The sequence below is a fragment of the Myiozetetes cayanensis genome, unplaced genomic scaffold (genome assembly GCF_022539395.1).
Source record: "Myiozetetes cayanensis isolate MyiCay16 unplaced genomic scaffold, myiCay2020 scf2-11, whole genome shotgun sequence".
Lineage (NCBI taxonomy): Eukaryota > Metazoa > Chordata > Aves > Passeriformes > Tyrannidae > Myiozetetes > Myiozetetes cayanensis.
Window position 1 is genome coordinate 8,289,013 of NW_026087411.1, and position 22,757 is coordinate 8,311,769.

The 22,757-nt window shown below is 40.5% G+C and overlaps 1 protein-coding gene across 4 annotated transcripts in view; it reads right to left on the reverse strand.

Annotated features, from left to right (window-relative positions):
- The window catches only part of MACROD2 (mono-ADP ribosylhydrolase 2), a 1,470,694-nt gene that overhangs the window by 883,715 nt on the left and 564,222 nt on the right, over positions 1-22,757 (reverse strand). For all 4 annotated transcript variants that reach the window (XM_050314972.1, XM_050314974.1, XM_050314971.1 and 1 more), the window contains exon 8: positions 21,378-21,451. In XM_050314972.1, the coding sequence (XP_050170929.1) occupies positions 21,378-21,451 (74 nt within the window). The remainder of the gene's footprint in view (positions 1-21,377; positions 21,452-22,757) is intronic.

The window sequence follows — 22,757 nt, forward strand, 5'->3', positions numbered from 1 at the left end:
AGGACACCGACCCTGATGGAAAGTTTTTGTGATTTCTCACTGAAAGTTAATGAGACTTTGGCTCTGAGGTGCATGAGTTATGCTTGACATAAGACTTTAAAATTTGAGTAACATAAGCATATGTAAAATATTTACCTGCATGCACTCTGCATACATTCTGAACTTAGGGGCTTAATGGCAAATTTTCAAAACATCTGGTAATAAACCAAAGTTTTAGTCAGCTTTATTGGGTCACTGAATCAGTGGTTTTTATAGATGTTACTCCCTGCATCCTGGAAGATGACGACAGTATTATAAAAGCATTTCAAAATGAAAAGAGAATGAACATAAAGTAAAACCAGTATTGGCGTACTCAAAGTAGTGCTGATGCTGGATGATACCTGAACCTTTACCTAAGAGACTTCTCTCTGACTGAAATTCGTCTAGAGTTTATGTTGAGTCCCAACATGTGGATGATAAAAGCCTGAAAAAAAATTTGGCAGGGGAAGAAACAGTATTTTAAAGTAAATCATCCCATGACATGATTACCTAACACTTGTTTCTAAACAGAGGTGAAAGAAGGCACTTCAGGAACACTTCTATTTCATTATCCTCCAGCTGCTTGCATGCCCATCTTATATTATAACTTCTAAAGTGGCCACAGTCTTCAGGAAAAAGGGAGTTTTTGCTGCACAAGGCAATTCAGTACAATCCTCCCCAGCAACAGGGAATGGTCTGAGACACAGAGCCCCATTCCTTCTATCACTCTAGCTGTGCGAAAAATGTCTTTATCTGCAGGAAAAGGGAGATGTGTGTACACCTGGCCAGTAGTACTAAAAAGGCCACTGAGTCAGTGTTTTGGGGCAGAACTAGTGGGGAACAAAAGCTACTGATTTCAAAACCATCCTCTGTCTTTGGAGTATCACGCACGTATGTTCTAAGAAAAAGTTCTGTATGTTCACATAAACATATATTCTAAGAATAATGTGGTGACCAGTGACACAGCCCAAGGGAATGGCCTGAAGTTGTGTCAAGGAAGGTTTAGGTTGGATATTAGGAAAAGGTTCTTCACCCAGAGGGTGTTTGGGCACTGGAACAGGCTCCCCAGGGAAGTGGTCACATCACCAAGCCTGACAGAGTTCAAGAAGAGTTTGGATGATACTCTCAGGCACATGGTGTGACTCTTGGGGATGGTCCTGTGCAAGGCCAGGACTTAGACTCCATGATCTTGATGGGTCTCTTCCAACTCAGCATATTCTGTGATTCTGTGATGTCATAAACCAAGAATAGACAACTTGCAGAGTTATCAAAACATATGCACGACACACTCAGATCCACAGAGACCTTCAGCACAGAAAAACAAACTATTTTTAAACAAAGAACTGAAAACTCCCTCCACCCTATACAATCCAGTTGTAAGTTTTATCTGTGTTTTTCAGATTGAGTCACAAGCTGCATCCGCCTAAAACAACGCAGAAAAAAAAGACACAGAGAACTATCCCAAAACTTCAACAGTTTCCTTTAGGTCTCAAGGGTTGTTTTAGTAACCCTTTGGGAAATTGTAAAAATAGTGTGACATACTTGTAGCTAGAAGAGAATAATTCACTTATGACACCACTGTATTGTCCATTTATGACCTTTTGTTACATTGATAGGATATAAGTACAGGAGAAAGAAAATACTTGTAGACAACATCCTCATCAACATCAGCCTAACAGTGGGAAAGGTCTTGGATGCCTTGTCTGGGAGCATGGAAAAATTTCTAAAACATAGCAGAAATAGCTACAGTACAAGTAAAGTTGGCAGATTTGTCCGTGTTACATCCAGATTTAAGAGGCTCCTCTCAAAACCATGCTCTTAATGTTCACCACCAAAACCAGAGAAAATGTGCTAAGCTCTATAAATTCACATTTTTAAGTTTACTCAGCCGTTCATTAGCTTAAAATAGAACCTATGTTGCTTTTGAACTCTGACTTTTTGATTAGGAAAACTCATTAGGAAGATAAAATGAATCAGATGAAACTCATAAACCCTATTCAAGAACAGCCCTGGACACCTAAATATGTCTCTTGCTAGAAGTAAAAGAACAAAATCTTACAGGATTACAAAAAGTACTTATATTTTTCATTCTAATTGTATACCTGAAATGTGAAATATTAAATTATCTGCCCTGAGTAGGGCCAAGACTTCATGTATGATAAAGCTGCCAAGCTTCACTGACAGAGGTGGGAGGGAGTACTGATATTGCAATCATGTTTCAGTGGTGAGAAACTGTCCTCATTTTTGTTTTGTCTCCCTATATTTTTCAAAATTAATATTTCATCTATTTATTGATAATATACTTCATATATTCATATGGTTTTGTTCTATTTTTGTCTTATTTTTTATCCCACAGTTGAAGTTTAAAGTCAACTTCTTCCACTGTTTGGTAAACCTACTGTTCTATTACAAGAAGCAGATCGGGTACATCTAGATTTAAATAGCTTCCCTATCCACATCTCTCAGAGATCTTCAATGTTACTCAATAAGACACATCCAACATCGTGTTTTTTCACAGTAAGGCTCGGTTTTTAGGTGTGATTTTAAATTGGCATCTGCTAGAAATATTTTCTGTGTCACTTCTAAAAGAATCAGTATGAGAATTAAATTATAAATCTGCCTGGACAAGTAATTATCAGTTTGTTGTAGCATCCTTCCATAATAATGACAGTACAGGAGGACTTAATTTAGGATTTCATCAGAAGGGAGATTGCATTTAGGTCACTTACAACTAACACATTTGTTAAAGCTTTTATTATGCAAGTGTTGCTGCTGCAAAATGTTGGAGGTATCTTGTCCTACATCAAAAAATAATTGGAATTACACAGAATCAATAAGCTAATTCATAACTTTGCACTACGTAATTCACAGTTTGTTCCCCAAAGTAACTTTTAATTCAAGAACCAAAAGATTTTGCAGTGCTTAGAGGAGAAAACAAAGTTTTGAGATACAGAAGTAGCCACTACACACTCCCCAGATATATTTACCCATAAGTAATTTAGGAGTGCTTTATGAAATAAAATATTGATTCCAAAATCAAGTGAACACTCTTGATGTGCCCTTCCCCTCACTTGCTGACCCTGTACTCTACTTAACCTTATTAATAATGCACCATTTTCAAAAAGCCAGAATAGTTAATACATTCCTCATAATCTCCTAGTCCTGGAAGCTGAAGATAGTATAATTAATGTTTGTAATGAATGTCAGAAAGCTGCTGCTTTGTTTCTTTACTTCTGTGGAGGGAAACGAGACGGGAGGGAGGTATAGAAAAACACTGAAGAAAAGCCACTGAGCCCTGCAATATGTACTCGTTTTATTCTTTCTCAAGCGCCTGCACAGAAGACCGGCCTCTGAAGCATTGGGAATAATTGACTCTCTTCACTGTTTCACAAAACAAGAGATGAGTGCCCAGCCTTGCAGTGCTGTCACTGCACAGCAGAGACAACCCCTGCGGAAGAGATAAAGAGCCGGCGCGTTCCCAGTTCACCTCCGTGTGGGTGAGGAAGAGCAGAACCAGAGGGTGATGCATCTTTATCAACAACTGCCAGTCACTGCTGGTTTGCCACATGCAAATGCATCAGCCTTCACTTGCTGAATTTGTTCCTCAGCGCAAAATGCTCCTGGAATCAGAACTGCCGGCCGGCACAAGGAGCTGTCATGCGGAGCACTTTGGCGGAGCTGCCTTAAACCGGTTGCCTATTGTCATTTTTGTTGTGCTTAAAACTGCAATAATGAACAATGCCTCGAGTTCTTCCTTTCTCATTCTGGAGATGCAAACTGCTATTAACATCCTGGATTCCAGAGAATAGCTTTTGATCTAATTTTCTAGCACTGCCTTCTCTTAAACATTAATGTTTTTTTGCCATATGGCACACAGAGAACTGTAGTTTCTTACTTTTTTCCATTAAAGTTGCAAAATTTGTAGGTGTTTTGGCAATACCAGATCTAAAAATCTCAAAACCATCACCCAGAGGCTTAGTACAACAAAAAAAAATAGACTTCTGTACGAGTTCATGCAAATCCACCTAAAACTGTAGGCCACTGCCTCCCTCCCCAAATATCTTTATCAAAAGTAACCATCAATGTTCCTCTGTGAACAAGCCCATGACCTCTTTATTGAAATATTCTCACTGAAAGGAAAGCTGCAATACAGCTAATCTATATCCTCTGTATTCTAAATAACAGCTGAATATCACTGATCTCAGAAAACACAGATAAAGGAGTTCACAGGGGAAAAAAAAAAGCCATAAAAATAATTACATTTCAGTATTATTTACACTATTTTCTCTTTGCCACTGTCATTTCTCTAATCATTCAAACATACATCTTGAATTGGTGCTTGCAGACTAACCAGTTGGCAAAAACACTATCAGCAAAGAGGCAAGACAAAACAAAAGACTTGGGTCAAGAATGAATTTCCACTTGGATCTTGAACTGCATTTTATGTATGTTCAGGCACCTCCTAAACTTGTGAAGGTTGAACAAAATGTCCTGCAGACATTTTTTTTAAGCCCAGCTTGATATCACTTGAGGCAAAATGACAAGAAATAGAATCAGCCAAGGCACAAAGTTAGACAACCCATTTTTTTTTTACACGCCACTCTCTGCGTTGCTTTTGTTTTTAACTGAGACGTGATTCGCCAGTAAATGAACAGCCAAGCATTCATTGTCACCGGATCTCTGAAGTGACAAGTCTTTAATAAGGCTGCCTTCTGCAATAAGCCTTTTCTGTAAGAAGAGATGAAAATTGCCCCTCAAAACATATTAGTTAGATTGGATTGATGTATATAACAGGGCAATAGAAAAGCGAGTCCCAGAGGATCAAATAATTATCTTAATAATGTCCACTACAGTCATGAACTGGAGCAGTTTGTACATTAGCAGGCTATTTATGTACCCTGGGATTGCATTAGGTTTCACTGCCAAGAGGCACCTCAGGAATGCACCAACACCTCCGTCACCCACATCACTTTGTGCTTTGTTACCTAGAGTGCAGCAACTAATATTTCTTCCCAAATTTTAATGTAAACATAATTTTATGGTTTCAGCAATCACCAGTGAAAGTATGACAGAAGGAAGCAGGTAATGAATACCTTTTTTTTGGGTATAATATTTTTATACATATGATAAAATAATTCTTGTTGTTTTGTTTTTCAACTCTTCCCAGATGGGTCATTTCTAGACACAGCTGTATCCCATTCTCTTTCCTGTTGATACCCTGCCCCCACCAAAAGTAATTCATGGCAAGCACAGATCACATCTGGTCTCATGGCATTACTGAAACATGGAAATACCATGTTGCCCACTTTCCAAACTGCTGATGACATCCATTGCTAGCCTGGGTGACCAAGAGTATGAAATAAGGGGAATACTGTCAAAATCCCACAGCAAAGGGCATTTCCCAAGCAAATGATCCTTCCAACATTGATAACAGCTGAATGCAGGCAGCAAAGACAATCAGTGTTTCCCATTTAAAATCAACCTCAGCAAGAGAAGAAAGAATAGAAAATAATTGTGTCCTCCTCAGATGACCTGTAGCACTAGAAGAGCACTGGAGCACCTCTCTGATGAGGAAAGGCTGAGAGAATTGGGATTATTCAGCCTAGAAAAGAAAAGCTTCAGGGTGACCTAAACAGCCTTCCAGTACCTGAAGGGAGCCTTCAAGAAAGATGGAGAGAGACTGTTTACAAGGGCCTGGAGTGACAGGACAAGAGGAGATGGTTTCAAACTGACAGAGAGTGGGTTTAGGTTAGAGATTAGGAGGAAGTTCTTTGCTGTGAGGGTGATGAGTCACTGGAACAGGCTGCCCAGAGAAGCTGTGGCTGCCCCATCTGTGGAAGGGTTTAAGGCCAGGTTGGATGGGGCTCTGAGCAACCTGGTCTAGTGAAGGTGTGTCCCCGCCCATAGCAGAGGAGTGGGACTGGATGATCTTTAAGGTCCCTTCCAACCCAAACCATTCTATGATTAACAGAGACATATACTGAGGTCTTCAGAATGAGGAGGAACTCTTGGATTCACAGAGGCTTTTGGTGGGGTTTTCTTTTGTTTGGTTTTTCAGGGTTGATGTTCTGTGGGTTTGTGTGTTTTGGGGTTTTTGTTGTTACTGGGATTTTAATGAAGAAAAGCACTGCCATCCAAACCTGCAAACTAGGAACAATCCTGCACATTGGTGCAGATGATGAATATGGAGCAGATAGGAAGAAATGGAGCTATCATGAGGGCATAAACAGGTTAAACTGAAACCATTGACTATATCCTTCAGTAGTCAGTCAGGAGTGCCTGTTGCAACTTCAGGTTTTCCAGTGTATCTCATTCTCTACCCAAAATGAACTGTCTCTTTCTACAGGCTACAAATCAACCTCAACACATGGAATTCTCTTGTATCTAGCAAGGCATTTAAGGTGCATTTAGTAATATGTTAACATATTTATCATGGCATCTTGTATTCCATTGACACTGCAGAAGAAAAACAGTTGATATGTTTTGTTTAAAAGATATTTTCTTTGTCATGTTTCTATGATGATTTCCTCCTTTATTTTCATTTAAATGCTGTTAGACTTGTTTGGTTTTAAACAGCCTTTGAGAAATGATTAGTGATAAAAACATTTAGATAATGGTTCATCTGTTTTTGCTCACACTGACATAGCTGATATGCCATTCTAGGCTGGATTCTGAAAGGACAAGAAACAGTGTTACATAACACCCAGCACCTCCCAGTCTTTTTATTAATCATCTCTAATCAGCTGTTGCTTCACAAATCAAATCTTTTAGTCCTTTTAGGCATGCAGTGTGATGCTAATGTGTGGCAACAGAATGTTGATTATAGACCACTGGGTAGCACTAGCTGCCCCATTAGTGGCATCCAGCTGTCCAGATTCATGCATGAGCAAGAAGGATTTAATAAGTTAAGATGAAGAGCAGCAAAGTGCCTGTGATGCAAATAAGGACAATACAGAAATAATTAGTGTGAGACAAAGCATCTTTTTAAAGCTTGAGGTAAATGACTGTAACTTTATTAATCACTAGATGAGACATTGATATTTTCTACAGTATTTTTAACACTTCTGTTAACCCTGTTTCTGGCAATGATGAACATAAAAGCCAAGTGCAAGAAAATGGGCATTCCAAGGCCTACATAGCTAAAAATATCCGTGAACAGCTTGAGCACAATTTGAAGGATTAACTGTATTAAAATCATTTAATTAATACAGAGACTGCTACTCTTTTGGGATCCCTGTGTTTTCAGCTGTAGGAAGCATAAGAGTAACACTGACCTCAAACTTAAACGTTGGTAGCATGGGAAAGTTGGTACTTTTAGTGTCATCTTTTAAAATCAGAATCTGGAAGCTTCCATATGGAGAGTTTCTGTATTTTTCAAATTTAAAACTTTTCCATGCCTGCTATTTTTCACCTCCTCATCACAGATTACAAAGATCAAAATCACCCACCACAAGTTTTTCTCCAAATTGCAAGTCCATCCCCAAACCATTAAGGCAATTCTCTTACTTCTGTATCCAATTGCTCTAAGTTCTAACAAGCTTCAAACAGAAGTGCTGAAGGTTGAGATTAGCCCACCATTACTTTAAAAGCGAGCACGGTACCATTTTTCTTACTTTATACATCTTGGCCTAGATTTCCTTAGGGTACAGAACTTGCCTGTGTGTTACTTTGCTATAATAAACAGTCAATGGTTCCATAAATACCCAGGGTCCAGCTTCTGAGCTGATGCAAATTGACTTAAATAGAGCTAAGCAGCCTGACACCAGCTGAGGAAACAGTTCTGTAGATCTAATTATACACACAGCAAAAAAGTCACTAAGAGCTCTATCTCGGTTCAGCCTATTTGACGTAATTAACTGTACAATAAAACCTTCCGTGATCAAATAGCTCGGTTCCTTTGAAGTGCTCACTTTCCATTTCCTTCAATAAGCACATCTAAGAAGAAATTCCTTCATGTGCCCATGAACGTTTGAAACTATCCACACCAGAGGCTGCCGTTTTCCATTTCGTGCCTAATCCCAAATACTCTGGAATGAAAAGCAAACTCCAGCTGGGTGCTGTGACTGCAGAATAAGACTCTTTAAATACATAATGTCCATCAGTACAACTAAAGTCATGTCAGCTGTGATCAGGACCAAAGCCACATTCTCCATTTCATTCTACAGGGGCCAGACTAGTACAGAGGATGGAAAGATCTCAGGCGTGGACAAAATGGTCTGGATTGGAATCTGTGACCTGGAGGTGAAGGACTCGCTAAGTCCCCTCCACGGCTTCACTCTGCCTCTCTTCTCTAGTCCTCACTCTGGAAACAAAGATGCCTTTATTTGAAGCTCTGTTAACCTTGGGGGTGGGGGTGGAGAAGGCAGTAATTAGCATGCCTCATTACATACAGGGTTCATTCCTTAAACTCCTTGTCAATTCATTACTCCAATTTTTGACAAAGAAGCCTGGATTAAATCCATAAGCAAATGGATTTACATCATTTAGTCACTCGGGTTTTAAACCACTCCGGAGCTTTGCTGCCTTGCCCTACTCCTACAAGAGGCGATGTGATATTCCCACAGACAAAATTTATTAAGCCCATTATGTCATTATTTTCTAAATCAAAATTCTCCATGTATTCTAGTAATTTGCCTCCTAGAATCAGGGTATACAAAGCCTGAGAACTGTTAAGTTAAACAACTTCTCCTTGGTTATCTCTGCTTTATTTCTCCCTAGAAGCCGTCAAGCCATTCACAGCAGTCCCTGACAGAATGTGCTGGAATACAATAATATGTCAATTAACTACAGTCAACCAGCTGCTAATACTATTTCTCCAGAATGTCTTCATTATTAATGGAAAGCACTGCGGTGTGGCAACATGCTCAAAGACTAACTGAAAAAGAAATTATGACCCAGTTCTATGAATAATTATATTGTATTTCCTAACACTTTCCTATCACATTAATTAGTACAGTTGTGGTTTTAAGTTCACAGAACCAATTTGACCTCTTTTAGCAGAAGCCCACAGAGGCCACTCAGCCAGCAAAACCTCGTATTTGTCATATATTTTCATTTGATAAAGCTTTATAAAATATACACCGTCTATGGCTTCACACTCATAGATGTTTTCATTTAACCATGGAGTATTTTTTTCCAAACCACTTTCTAGAGCATTTAGGAGAAAATAATCTGGAAGAAAGTTAACAGCTCTAAATGGCTGCTGTACGGAATTACTCACATGGGCGCTAATTAATCTAGCTGAAAACTGGGACATGACAGCTCTGGAGACTGTTGTAAAATATGGAGCCTTTATTGCTTGTACATCAGGAGGTCAAAGCCAGCGCAGGTGACACGTGTCCGAGCGGGGACTGCAGCTGGGGCTGCTTGGTGGCCCTGAGTGTGTCAATCCAGCTCCAAAGCCACACGTGTCACCATCACAGAAACCGCCCCAGGCCCTGGCACAAATTGACACCCGTGCTGGCACTGGGGCCACGGGCTGAAGGGGGGTTGTGATTGCTCTGCTCTTTTGCTCCCAGACGTTGTCATCTCGGATAATGCTGACATCTCAACACATCCGCAGCCCAGCACCCTTCAACCCCTTCCTCCTCGCATCCTGCTGGGCAGCGTCATTACCTTGGACAGCAAGGAAATTACTAAAATACCCTAGATATAGACTGCTTTCAGAGATAGACTCCAACTGCATTTAAATCCCATTACTTTTCTAAACAAATTTAAGTTTGAGCAGCAATGCAGTGCATAATAAACAACAATACATCATTAAAACACAGAACTGCTGTGTTACAGTTCAGAGATAGTAAATGGTTTGATAACATTTCATGTTCAATTTTGTTTTAAATAACAGCTGTCTGTGCTTCTTGCTGTCCCTGTAGGAGGAAAAATCAAAGCTAATGCAGAAAAAAACCACTACTCCCCTCCTCCTTTGCAAAAGGAATTCTTCAACTATTCAGTCAATTCATATCTAAAAATAACTGGAAAAAAAAAGACTTGGAAAGAAAAAAGAATGCCTTCCTAATTGCATATTAATTGCTATACCCAATTGTAACTTTCTTTTTGCACTAGCAAGTAACATCATTTGTGCCATTATAAGGCTCTGGAGAATCCTGCCAACAGAGAATGTGTATGTCAAATAATTGATTCAACCTGCCACTTCCCCACACGGTCAATAAGGAGCAGCTGGACTTGAAATCCCTACCTCAAAACAACAGCTGCAGCACATGAGATAGACCCAGAGCAGAGAGGTACAGCCTTTGTTTTCCACCTCCTGATCCAAAGTGCTCAGTTAAATGCCCAGACAATGGAGCAGAATATAAAGAGACAAGTTCACCACTCACTCAGGTGGCAGAACAGGGATAGCTGAGAGGAAAAAACCGCAGAGGTAAAGAAGGTACACAGAAGGGGAGAGCAAGGTGTTCTGGAACCTGCCAGATCCCAGCAGTTCATCTTTACTCCATGCGACTGCTCTGGATATGCAGCACATCCAAAACTCAAGTTTTTTCCACCAGCACACTTCAGAAAACCCACTAGACAATGGGGCACCTACAAGGTGTGTTGCAGCTCTCCCTTTCAACTGGGATATCTGGGAATTAAAAATCCGGATCAAAGAGCTGCTCAGCACTTCACTCCCAAAGTTCTGGCAACACGCTGGGTAAGAGACAGTGTCAACCCACCATGTTCCTGTTTACTCCCAGTCCTGGTCAAAGGGAAAACCCCCATACATGGCTATCCACAGCTCAACATCTGCCCCTCTTTGGCCAGACATCAGCAGGATCCCTTTTTCCCACATGCACAACACCAAAGATGACCATAAATCACCAGTCAAGACAGGTTACTGACCATTTCGGTGAAAATACCGGTTCACCAGGGAACCTGACACTGAAGCAGTATTTATACTTGGTATTATGTGCCTGTAAAGAACTCTTTATTCTCCTAATAGTCTCTGAAAAATTTTACAGTTACTTATTTCCCTCTCAGCTTCTGCTATTTGGAGGCATCATACAAGCCAGATTTATTTTTGTAGCGCCACGGCTATAAATTGCATGTGATGGGATTGTCCCTCAAAGACATCTCTGTCTCAAAGTGAGCCTCGCAGAATCTGAAACACCACGCTGTCACCACCACCACAAGAGCTAGTAAATATAACACTGTTTTTCCTGCAAATACTTGTGCTTCCAGCATGGGAGCTAATTCTGGCTTTGCCTCCTCTAACAAATACCAACACTCCCATCCTGGTTGGACTCAATGATCCTTGTGGATCCCTTCCAACTCAGGAGGTTCCATGATTCTGTGATTAGGGATACTAATGCTTGTCCTTCCTTGTTAGCAACTGCAATGCAAAAAAATTCTTTCACTGCAAAAATTTCATCTCTGCTAAAATTTAGGAGTGCTTTGAGGACTAGTGTTAGTCTACAGAAGCTTACCCTCTGGATTTACACTCAGAGCTTTGAATTACAAGAATCTTTGATGATCTGTGGTACTGCAGCTTCTTAAATACACCATTCCACCTTGCTAATAGGGGCTTCAGTACCAACAGCATGCCACGCACTTCCCAAATTCCCATGAAGACTCAGACCCCATGCTGAGGAGCATACACTCATAAGCAACCTGTAGTTATAATGAGATTTTATTCTCATATGATATGCCCCATAAAAGTCACAATGGAAAAAGAAATGCCCAGGGTATCCTACAAATCCAAGTATGCATATTAATGAGGTATTGCACTCATGCTGTATAAAGCTGTGTCAGTGTTCATAGAACCCCACAAAAATCAAGGGCAGTGGCGCCTCAACTGTCTGAAGGGAAATATATTTGCTTTGTAAATATTAATGAACTTAACACGGGTGTCTGTAGGGAGAGGTTTTAACAGGGAACACAGTCAGCAGGACCAAGGCACGTCATTTCTGTTGCCCCTTCCGAAACATTTCCCGCCAGGAGGTTATCACATCACACGGATCATACACTGTGAGCACGCAGCCCCAAAGGGAGGTGTTTGTTTAGATGTCCACAGGGAAGAGGTTATCATCCAACAGGCATCAGGAATGAATTCAGGGGAGTCAAAGCGCTGTGTGATAAGTTTGTTTCACATTAGGGCAAGGTTTCAGCGTTCACTTCAGAACAGCAGTGCAAGTTGAAAGGCTGCTTACACACACAGGGAGGACATTTGACACACGCTTTTGCAAAACTAAGTGAAAGCGAAAAGAATTAATGAAATTAATCAAGTAGACTGTATTTTATCTAGAAAACAGTAGCTATACATCACCATCCCAACGAAAGGATAAGACTATCAATATGCAAATAGAAGGCTAAGGATTTTTAACCTTTGGGCTCACAAAACCCAATGGGACTTTAAATCAAAGGTGAAGTTTCCAGCAGAAGCAGCTGAAAATCACATATAAAACCCCTTTTCTCCCAACCTGAGAATATGTAGCTGGGTTGAGGCTTAAATACTCAGCCCTTCTAAGTGAATGGAAAAGCTGGATGGAAGAGGCCAGAAAAGAACGCAGAACCTGAAAAATCCCTTCCTCCCACAACATCAAATCCAGGATGTTTGGAGATATGCTCACAAAAGGCCCTAATTTTTTGCAAGGGGGAGAAATCAGAAAGACACCTATCCCCCTGGATTTACTGTGCATTGATTGTGGGGATGAACACGTAGCAGCTGGTTCTTAGGATTGCATTTCAGCCTGCAGGACTAGAGACTAGGTAGGGCAGGGCCCTACCATGTGGTGTCTTAAGTCTAATAGCAAAGACAAGACAAACACACTGGCTCAGAGAAGTTCAATATTCCTGGTTCAGAAAAGCATCTCAAATTCAATCTGAAAATGTACTCCTGAATCAGGATGAAGATAGAAAAGCAGAGAGACACGGGCAACACTGAGTCGATTATTTACAGGGCATATCTAAGTCAGAGCTGTGCTCTGTGACACGGTGACTTCCACTTTAACTGTAAAATTACACAGCCTTTAAAGCTACTTAATTCTGCTTTTACCCTCAGCCAGTATTTAGCATGTAACCACTAATTGTTTTCCAGTTATCTTAGTAGTCCCAAAGCATATTCAATCTATTTTTTTTTTTTTTTTTTTTACGTAAGAAAAAATGAAATAAGGCTTCAATAAATTAATTCTATTTAAATTTAGTACCTCTAAACAGCCTATGCTGGTAAAAGTTAACCTTCACTCTGTTACCTCACGGGAGATCAGGTTACAAGAAAAGTGAAAACCCAAGTAAGTCTTTGCGTGGTGTTTGTTCAAAACTCCTCCCAGGAAGCACTGTTTATTCCTATGGAAGAATTTCACAGCTCAACTAATTTATTTTCCATTTTTTTTATTAATCCCAAATAAATGAATGAATCACATAATCCGCCCTGAAGCCTAAGTAGGAAGGCGACATGCACCCTTAAACTGTGCTCACATTTGAATTTAAGCAAGTTGTTCTGTATTAATTATCAGGTATTTTATCTTGGAAGCCTGCCAGTCAATTCCCATGTTTCCACAGGTCCTCATTGTCAATGCTGCCCACATCCAAAGTGCTCTTCTCATCTGTTCTGTCATTTCATATATGATATACAGAGCCATTTTTCACCTTCCCAGGAATACAGTAGGACACAGAACCTATGAAGTATGTGACCAACATCATCTAACCTATTAAATGTCAGAATCATATATCTCAAACTATATGTCAAGATGCCGAACTCCAGCAGCAATAAACTCATTTTGTTCCTCACAGGGAATGCACTCTGGCTATAAGGATCCATGTGGGTTTCCTTCTGTCCAGATTTGACTGTGACCTACAGTTGATGGTGATGTGGTTGGAGATGACGGTAGGAGTTGGCCAGCTAAAATCTCAAATGCGAAAACAGAATAAAACTTGATATTCCAGCAGTTGGTCCTTTGTAAGGTGATCCAGTGCTTGCTTCAGTGTGAGGCTTGCCTCATGTATTTTTTATATTTTAGTCCTATTTCACCCTCACATGCCACGCTGGACATTCTGCTCTGGGGAAAATTGTAGGTGACAGAACTGAATTCCAATCCAACCCAAGCAGCAGCTTTCCAGAGGCAAAACAGCGACGTGAATTTATTGGAAACAGAACACCCAGAGAAGCCACAGCATGCTCTGCAGGATGCCAGGGGAGTGCCAGCAAAACCAAGCACGTGCTCTTGGCTCGTGTGGAGGGTCTGCTGCCCCTGCCAGCAGAGTGGCTTCTCTCTCCCTGGGGACTGTGGCTGGGCCAGCAGCCAATATTCACCTGTCCCATCCCATCCCATCCCACCCGGTGTATTTCTGCTGGTGACTGCCAGCCAAACCCCTCCTTGGGCAGGCAGCCTATGCTGAGAGCCTCCCAAAACACTGTCTCCGTGAGAGAAGCCTCCTTGCAAACCTCCACAGAGCAGAAGGCAAACCTTCTCCAGCTTCTCCTTCCTCCTAGCCCACCTCAGAGCGATTCCTGCTAAAATCCAGCTGTAATCCACTGCTGTAGCTCAAAGTATAGCAAAACATAAATCACAACAGACTTAACAATGTGAAAAGCTCAGAAGCAAAACAGAGATTCTACCAGCAATATCTCCATGACTCGTTTTATCCATGAATCTCACACAAGTTCCATGGATTGCTGTTCCTCATTTATTTGTCTGCTTATTCCTATGTACACACAGGGCGAGGAACACGAGATGATTTAAGGTCTCCAGAAGGGTAGCAACAATAACTGAATCTTTCCAAAACAAAGGTTGGACACCTTCTGTATTGGGCTGATTTGACAAGCCAGTTAAAATTATCAGATTTCTGGATGAAAGCCAGTACTGAAATAAAGGGGTGTTATTCTGATCTTTTTTTTTGGTCATGCAAGAAACAATAGGAAAGAAAACCCCCATAGTTTCTATTTATTTTAAAGGTGGTTTTGTTTTTTTTTTTTCACACAGCTCACTACAGTAGTAAGACCCCACCAAACATACAAAATTCAGGAGAAAAAAAAAAACAAAACAACAAAGAAACAAGACAAAATCCCAACCCTGAAGTAGAGACAATTCTGTTAATTTAGCGACACGCCTGTAGAATTTTCAAGCTATCCAGGCTCCTGTTATCATAACTGCCATTAAATTGTAAGGATAAAAGGAATAAACACTTTGACAAATTTCAATTATTAGGTAGTTAACTGCTGTAAACACGAAAGAACCCATGCAGAGCCCTGCCTTGTATTAGTGACACTCATTAGCTGTAACGGAGTTACAGGAGGTATTATTGATGCAGTACACTAAAGTCAGATAAACCTTTACATGTTTTCACTGAGTACATCTACATTATGCATAGGAGTGGATTTCCTTGATCCTCCACAAATTTTAGAGGGAAGGGGTGGCAGAAAGCCATGCTTCCAACTCCTTCCTCCCAGTTTTATTTGGGTCACAAGTGAGCACCTCACGAACTGTCACAGAGGTCACCTGGGACATTCCCAGCCACCACGAGCTCTAACGTTCCTGTCCAAAAGGGATGCTTCCTGCCTTTCTCTCAATAGCTGTAGCAAAAATACCAAAACCTTTTCAAGTTTGATAAATAAAGTATCATGTGTAATGAAGGCGGGCTTTGTCCGCTTCGCTTTATCAGCCTTCTACCTAAACAGCAGCCTGAAAAACATACAGGAAAGCGTCTCTGCCTTGGCTGCTGGCTTATCATTTCAGAAAATGGCTTGTCTGTTGGGAAGATAGTTAGATTTGGGCTTTGGGGGCAGCACTGAATCTCTCTGAGCCCGGTGAGAGAGCAGCTACGCAGAGCAAGTAAATCATTTTAATTTTGTACCAGTTGAAAAGCATTTTTTCCTCGACTTCAGCGAGATGACAGTGGCATGATGGCTGATTTTCATTTCAATCAGAGCAGCATATGATTACCACCTAATTAGAATGTAGAAATAGAAAGGAGATCATTTTTTAACCTACCCAAGAGAACGGTGCTGGGGGAGGGGAGGAGATTATGTTAATCAACTGATACTGGCATATCAGAGCGACCAAAATAGCCGCCTGAATTTTTATCGGCACCCTTACTGTCCTTGAGGATCTGTCAGTGGCTTCAGTCGAAACCTGTATTTTCAGGGCTTTATCTCTGAGTAATAAATATACTTTAAAATAAATACATGTCATTGCAGGCCCGAACTTGTCGTAAAAGATATCACCTTGGGCAACAATACATATCTTTTTGTCAAAATTTCACATGGTTTTGTTGGCAACTGTAAAACTGTAAGCATGAAAAGTAACCACGCAAAACTAAAAGTAATGCTATCTTAGAGGAAGTTGTTTGCATTATTATATATATATTTTTAAAAAAAAATTTCCTTCCATTAATTAAATATTGCCATCTAGCTCCTCCACTCCTTTCTGGAATAAACATAGAAAGTTAGTTGCTCTAGGGGAATCTAACTGAGGTTACATTAAATGAAACTGCATCAGACAACATTTTCCAAGACACACTGACTCCATCTGCATCCTTCTGGAGAGATAAAGACAAGACCTTGTCTCACGATGCCACTTTGTTTAATTGTCTCTGAAGAATGAAGAGCCAAAATTAGATTGCTGAGACCACCAAAGGGAGGGGGAAAGAGAAATTAAAAACAAATTAAAATTAATAATGAAATGATCTCCCAGTCAAGCCTGCCTTGTGCCACAGAGAGAGAACCCTTTGCTCTGTCCTCTCAGGCAGTAGCTGTCCATCATGACAACTCCCCTCTCCAAACCAGGCACCAGTACCTAGCACTTAAAAGAGAACTCCACTACTTCCTACCTCACCAGGATTTTGCTCATCTTGTTTTGCTGAAAATGCACACATCTTTTTTGGCTGAGGCATGACACATAACTACCTGCTAAAACACAGGGACCTAAATCTCATGTACTTCAGGCAAACTAAGAAAAAGTCTCTCTTCAGCAGTGAGTCTAATGAAAAGGAATCGGGAATGTGTTGATTTATTTCCCATTTATGCTCTTTTAATTTGCATCAGTTATTTCAATGGCACATATACTGCCATCGCACTCTCGTGGTTGTTGTTCTACTGGGGTGGGTAATAAATGTTGTGAGATATTGTGCAAGAGAAAGAACAATACTTCGAACTAAATGTGCTGTTAAATTAAAGTCTTCTCTTGAGCGGTGAAAAACTCCTGAGGCTTTTCATGTTGGTGACATAAGGTAAGGCACACACTGAACTCATTTTATTTTTCACCCTTTTGAGAAGAACAGCAAAGTAAAAGCAGATAATTTCTACCATTGCAATCATTCCAAGATATCAGCCACAAAACCCCAAAGATAACCCTCACCCCATCACCCTTAAAAACATAGGGAGGTTCAAGTGTCACAATTTTTTTGTGATACCATTATGGGAAATCGGGTGGCAGCACCTCAAACCTGACCAAATTACCACAGAAAGAAACATTCTGACCCGTTCAAAGAGCTTAATGTGCATTTTTAAACAAATCCCAGTGTCTAATTTCCTAAAAGATGGGCTCCAATTCTATTTTGTGCTCTGAAGAAATTCCATTAAACTTCTAGAGCACTTTGTGAAATGTGAAAACGCAGTTTGCTAAGGAGATAGCCTAGGTGGTCTGCACTAAATTAACCACTACTGCTGACTGTGGCCATTCCAGGGAGTTTGCTCCAAGGGATTTCTACACTTAGAGCATAACACCATTTACCAGCTTCTAAACTAGATTTGCCCTGTGGCTGCAAGTCAGCAGACCTTGGTGTAAAGCATGGCCAGAGATTAGTTTGACTACGGGTTGCATTTCAAGATGGAACAGGGCTGCTTGTTACACACAACTGAGTTCAAACCACTGCTGGTTGTTCTTCTCAGGGGACTTTATGTAGTTCAGTTTTAGGCTGCTGGACTATGATGGTTGTACCTTCAGTAAATTACAATAGAACTCTCTGTCTCTCTGTTGCTTTGTAACAATTAACCTCAGAAAGAAGCTAACTCCATTTGCATGGTAATGAGACATTCATCGGAGTGACATCAGAGTTAAGCATGCTAATAAGTTTTTATACAAACACCTGAGGGGTCAAGCACAACCACGGGCTTGGATAAGAAAACCTTTTATTAAATGCAAATCACTTGTCTTGTAAATACTATGACAGAGAAATTCTCAGGACTCTTAACACAGCTTGCAAGACAGGAGTCATTTAGGTGATATTTTCACAGCCCCCAGGCTGACTAAGGAATGTAGCAACTGGTTTATTTATATTTTGAATTAATATCAGTGTGGATAAAATCTTCATTATAGCATCAAAGGAAAGAAGTACTACAGGAAGGCAGAGAGGAGAAAACAACAATATTGCCTTATCTTTCACAAATTTGTCACAGATTCCTGGGATGCAGGAAGGCAGAGGAGACACGGCTGCTGTAGAGCACAACAAAAGGCTCAGAAAATTGTCAGCTTTCTATCCTATTCACCTACCTGGTTTTGCCAGGTGCATTGCCATGGAGGCAAATTCCCTTGTGAGCCTGCTATCTTTCTGGTCTCTGCCTTGCACTAAAACTTCTTCAATTCATTCAATCAATTCACATTCTACAATCAAAGAGTTTGAGACCTTAGTGAGTGGTTGGGTCCATGGGGAGAACTGGCTCCCAGACACCCTTGGGACTAAAGGAGCAGAACCCTCTCAAAGGCAGTCGGATTGCACAAGAAGGAATGAGGGGAAGGAGCTGACTTTGATTCGTTTAACTCCGGCAGAGCCAAGTGCAGGGGGCCTCTCTTGTTCAGAGAGGCTGTTAGCAGGACACACAGACTCATCCTGACAGGGCAGGCAGTGTCAAGGGAGAAGGTCTGGTCAGGGATAACAGGAGTGAAGCGTGGGCAGCACTCTGAAAAGCTGCCCTCACGGCAAATCGTTAGAGGTTGTGCTCCCAGACTGGAGCATGTGAATTTAAATACCCCGTGGGTGTAGTGGGAACTGCTCTCTCTCTGACAGAAGTTTATAGAGAGGATGCTATCACGTGGCTGTCTGCAGTAAAGAGGACTAGATTGTTGAGACACAGAAAGTCCTTTTCATTCCACTGCTGTATGATGAGCTACTTTGGGGAAAAGTTTGGGTAATGTAGGATATTACTACTCAAAGCCCAAAATCTAATCCAAGGGAGTAAGTGTAAACATCCCTGGAAGTGTTCAGGGCCAGGAGGGATGGAGCTCTGAGCAATCTGGTCTAGTGGGTGGCATCCCATCATGCAGAGGGGTTGGAATGAGATGCTCTTTAAGGTTCCTTCCAACCCAAACCATTCCGTGATTCTGTGACAGTGTAAAATGGATCAGACTGACATCTGGCACAGGGCTAAATCAGTTCTTCTAAACCAGATGAGCTACGCTCACCTCGCTGTACACATTAAACAACAGCAACCTAGCAGTGCTATGTTTCCCAAAGATCCCTTTTACTGGATAATTTTATTGAAGATACCAGTAACTTAAGTATCTTTACTTTGCTGCTGTCCTATTTATGACATGTAAAACTTGCTACTATGCCACAGTCTAAAATTCAAGCCAGCAGATTGTAGAGAAACTTTAGGAAGAGGGAAAGCTTCGTATGAGGAAGGACAAAGCTATGGACAACCAAACTCTTAAAATGTATCTTGACTGAAAACTAATACTCCACTTCCTTCAAAAAAATCGATGAAAGCTCTTGGGGATTAGCTCTGAACTGTCATATTCACTGATATGCAATAATTGCATCAAATGCATCACATGTGCATCAAACAGCCTGAGACCAACTTGGTTAGGCTGGGATTCAGGGTGTTAGGAAACATTTAAGACAACAACTATGAGCTCTACTAGTCTAAATTGAACAAACAGCTGTGGTATAAGCTCAGTAGGATAATTTTTAACAATTGCTTTGTAGTCAGGACAGCCTGGGCTCCCTTTCACTGTCCAAACATTGTAAACTACAGCTACTTATTTTAAAGTAATTCTGGTTAAATTAGAGTTTGTAGGGGAGCAAGGCAGGAGGTGTATATACAACACAGACTCAGCTATTGAGGAAGAAATGCTTATTTCCAGAGGAAAAAAGAAAACTGTTCTGAGCCTGTTTTTTTAAATTATGTGGTAAAAGTGCAACAACCAGGAGAAATTATAAGATGGTAAAGCAGCACAAACTTAGAGGTTGTAGCCTCACACTTCAAGGTTAAAATTACAAATTAACAGCCAAGATCCCCAAAGAAATCTAAGTCTAGGGCTAAGACGATGACACTTAGGCCCCCTGCTTCACTGCTCAGATCTCTAAGTCACAGGGAGCAGCTGTGGCAGCGATGAAAGCTGCAGCAACCACGTACTCAGTGCTGTAAAGAACCAGTGTCCAAAGATGTATGCACCCCTTTAGTGCACCTCCAGGTTTGAAAACCTCAGTGTACCACATTCAAATGTCAATATATTATTTCCTTTCACTTCAAAGCTGGCAGAACCCAAAACAAACAGCATAAACCTGCTCAATTCATACCCTCAACATATCGGATTCTTGGGGAAGAAAAGGCCTCCTGAATACATCGCTAGAGGAAAAATACAACTAATTATGTCCCTGTATGCAGTGCTTCTCCACTGCATGCTTTGTTCAATGTTTTCAGACAAAATACTGAACGGCTCTAGCTGTCTGAAATCTGCTGGCTGTCATCGTGAGGAAACAGGCAGATTGACAGCTCAAGACATGATTATTTTATTTGTTTTGTCACTACTTTGCTGCATTTCTCCAACCCAACACCAGGAACTATCAGCCTGCTAAGAACTCAAACCACACAAAGACAAAAAGTAGAAAGGAGAGAGGTGGAGATCATTCTGCTGCAAACATTTTTTGGTCTTGTAAAAATAATCACTACCCAATGTTGCCACTGGAAGACGACCAGTCCTGTTAAAAATTCATGTATTTAGTGAGTATTTCAGGGAAAACAAACACTTAACTGTAAGCAAACCAAAAATTAATGCAAATAGAAAATACCATCCTACAGCTCTTTACTGTAAAGTGACCCCTGGAACACCGCTGACCTTTGGTGGCTGTTTCTACCAACAAGATTTCCTTCCCAAGGATCTCCTCATTATTGCCCAAAAACTCTGACACTCAGAAACAGCTTAGGAATGAGAATAGTCTGTTGCTTTGCCAGGAAAGATTACAATGCACAGGAAATGCACAGTATGGTTTCAAACAAAGGTATTTCCCTTCAACTCTAGTGTAGCTTTTAGATACAATAATCTTCCCTCCAGCTATATTGTCCTGACCTGACTTCACTGGTCTTAAGACTAAATAATAAAAGGCTTCGAGGCTCAGGACTGTGTTTACTCTATTCACAGTTTCGGAGTCAAAGACCATAATCTTAAAGAGAAATTCAGAAGAAAAAAAAAGAGTATTTTATTCCATACCTCATTGTGATTCTTGCTTAACCATTCCTTAATAGTGTTAAGGGCAATGACAGCAGCAGGCTCATTTGGAAAACCTAAAGAGAGAAGAAATGAGAGATAAATAAAAGGCAGACATTTTTTAATATATAAGAAAAGAAAAATCTGGGCTTTTTTCCTTCCTATTTTTTGAAAGGTTTTGGAACTACAGTTGGTCAACTCCCTCCACAGATTTTTGCAAAGGTTTTAGGTAACATCAGTTACTTTTTTCCCCCAGCAATATAAATTGAAAATAGGCCCAGTGATGTTTCATTTGATTTATTTTTATTTATTTGATTCTTGTTAGGAAAGTTCCACCACTCAAGAGAAGAAGAAACAATAGAGAGCTATATATGTGTCATACTAGGCAGGCAACCATATAACACATATATCACAGTAACAAATACTAGGCTTACATTTCATGGCAGGCAAGAAAAATTTAGATGTTCCTTAAGGCATAAGGGCTTTCTTAAGGCTTTCTTTCCTTAATCCATCTGTCAGCAAAACTATAGCACACTATGACCCCAATGCCATAGGCCTTAAGAAGATAGAAATGTTTGAGTTGGAAATCTCTCAATTTATGACCTAAATTGGAACAAACAACTTTGGAAATTAAGGAATTCATGAAGCATAAGGGTATGAATTTAAGGCCTGATGTTGCATGATATACTAGCAATAGTAACTCCCCCCAGCATTAAACAATATCAGAAATCTTTCCAGGGATACAGACTTTTTGCTTTGATGGTCTCTATCTATCAAACCCAAAGATGTTTTCATTACTTAGGCAGCCTTAATTTAATTTTCCTTTAAATTCCTAACTTGAGGGCAGCAAATCATTTATGTGAGGATTTAAAAATAAAAACCCGTAAGTTCTATGAATCGCTCTCAGTAGGTTAGATTAATAGAACAGGCTTTGAAGAGGTGGAGCTGCAGGCACAGTGGACAAGTAACCAACAGGGTTAGAAAGAAAAAGTCATGAAATTTGGTGTACAGCTGTGTAGATAAAGCCTTTCTTACATCACACATCACCCCTGCACCATAAACTGAAATGTAGACACTGCAAAAATTACAACTGTCCAGCTTTTTGGCTCATATCCTCTTCAAGCCTTTTTCAGAACTTGTGCATTGCAAAAGTAGAAAAAAACCAAACCAAAACAAAGTCCCTCCACTGAGTCACATCCCAAAACTGGACTCCACGAGGATTTGGTCCAGCAGCATGTTACTGTTTGAAGTGATAGATGACAACTATCCAGCATGAACAGCAAGTAAAACGGTCAATCTTTGTGTAATACCAACATTTACCAGGTGCTTCCTTTGCACGCACTTCTCAGCAAAGCGTATTTTTACATCCTTAAAAGCATTTTT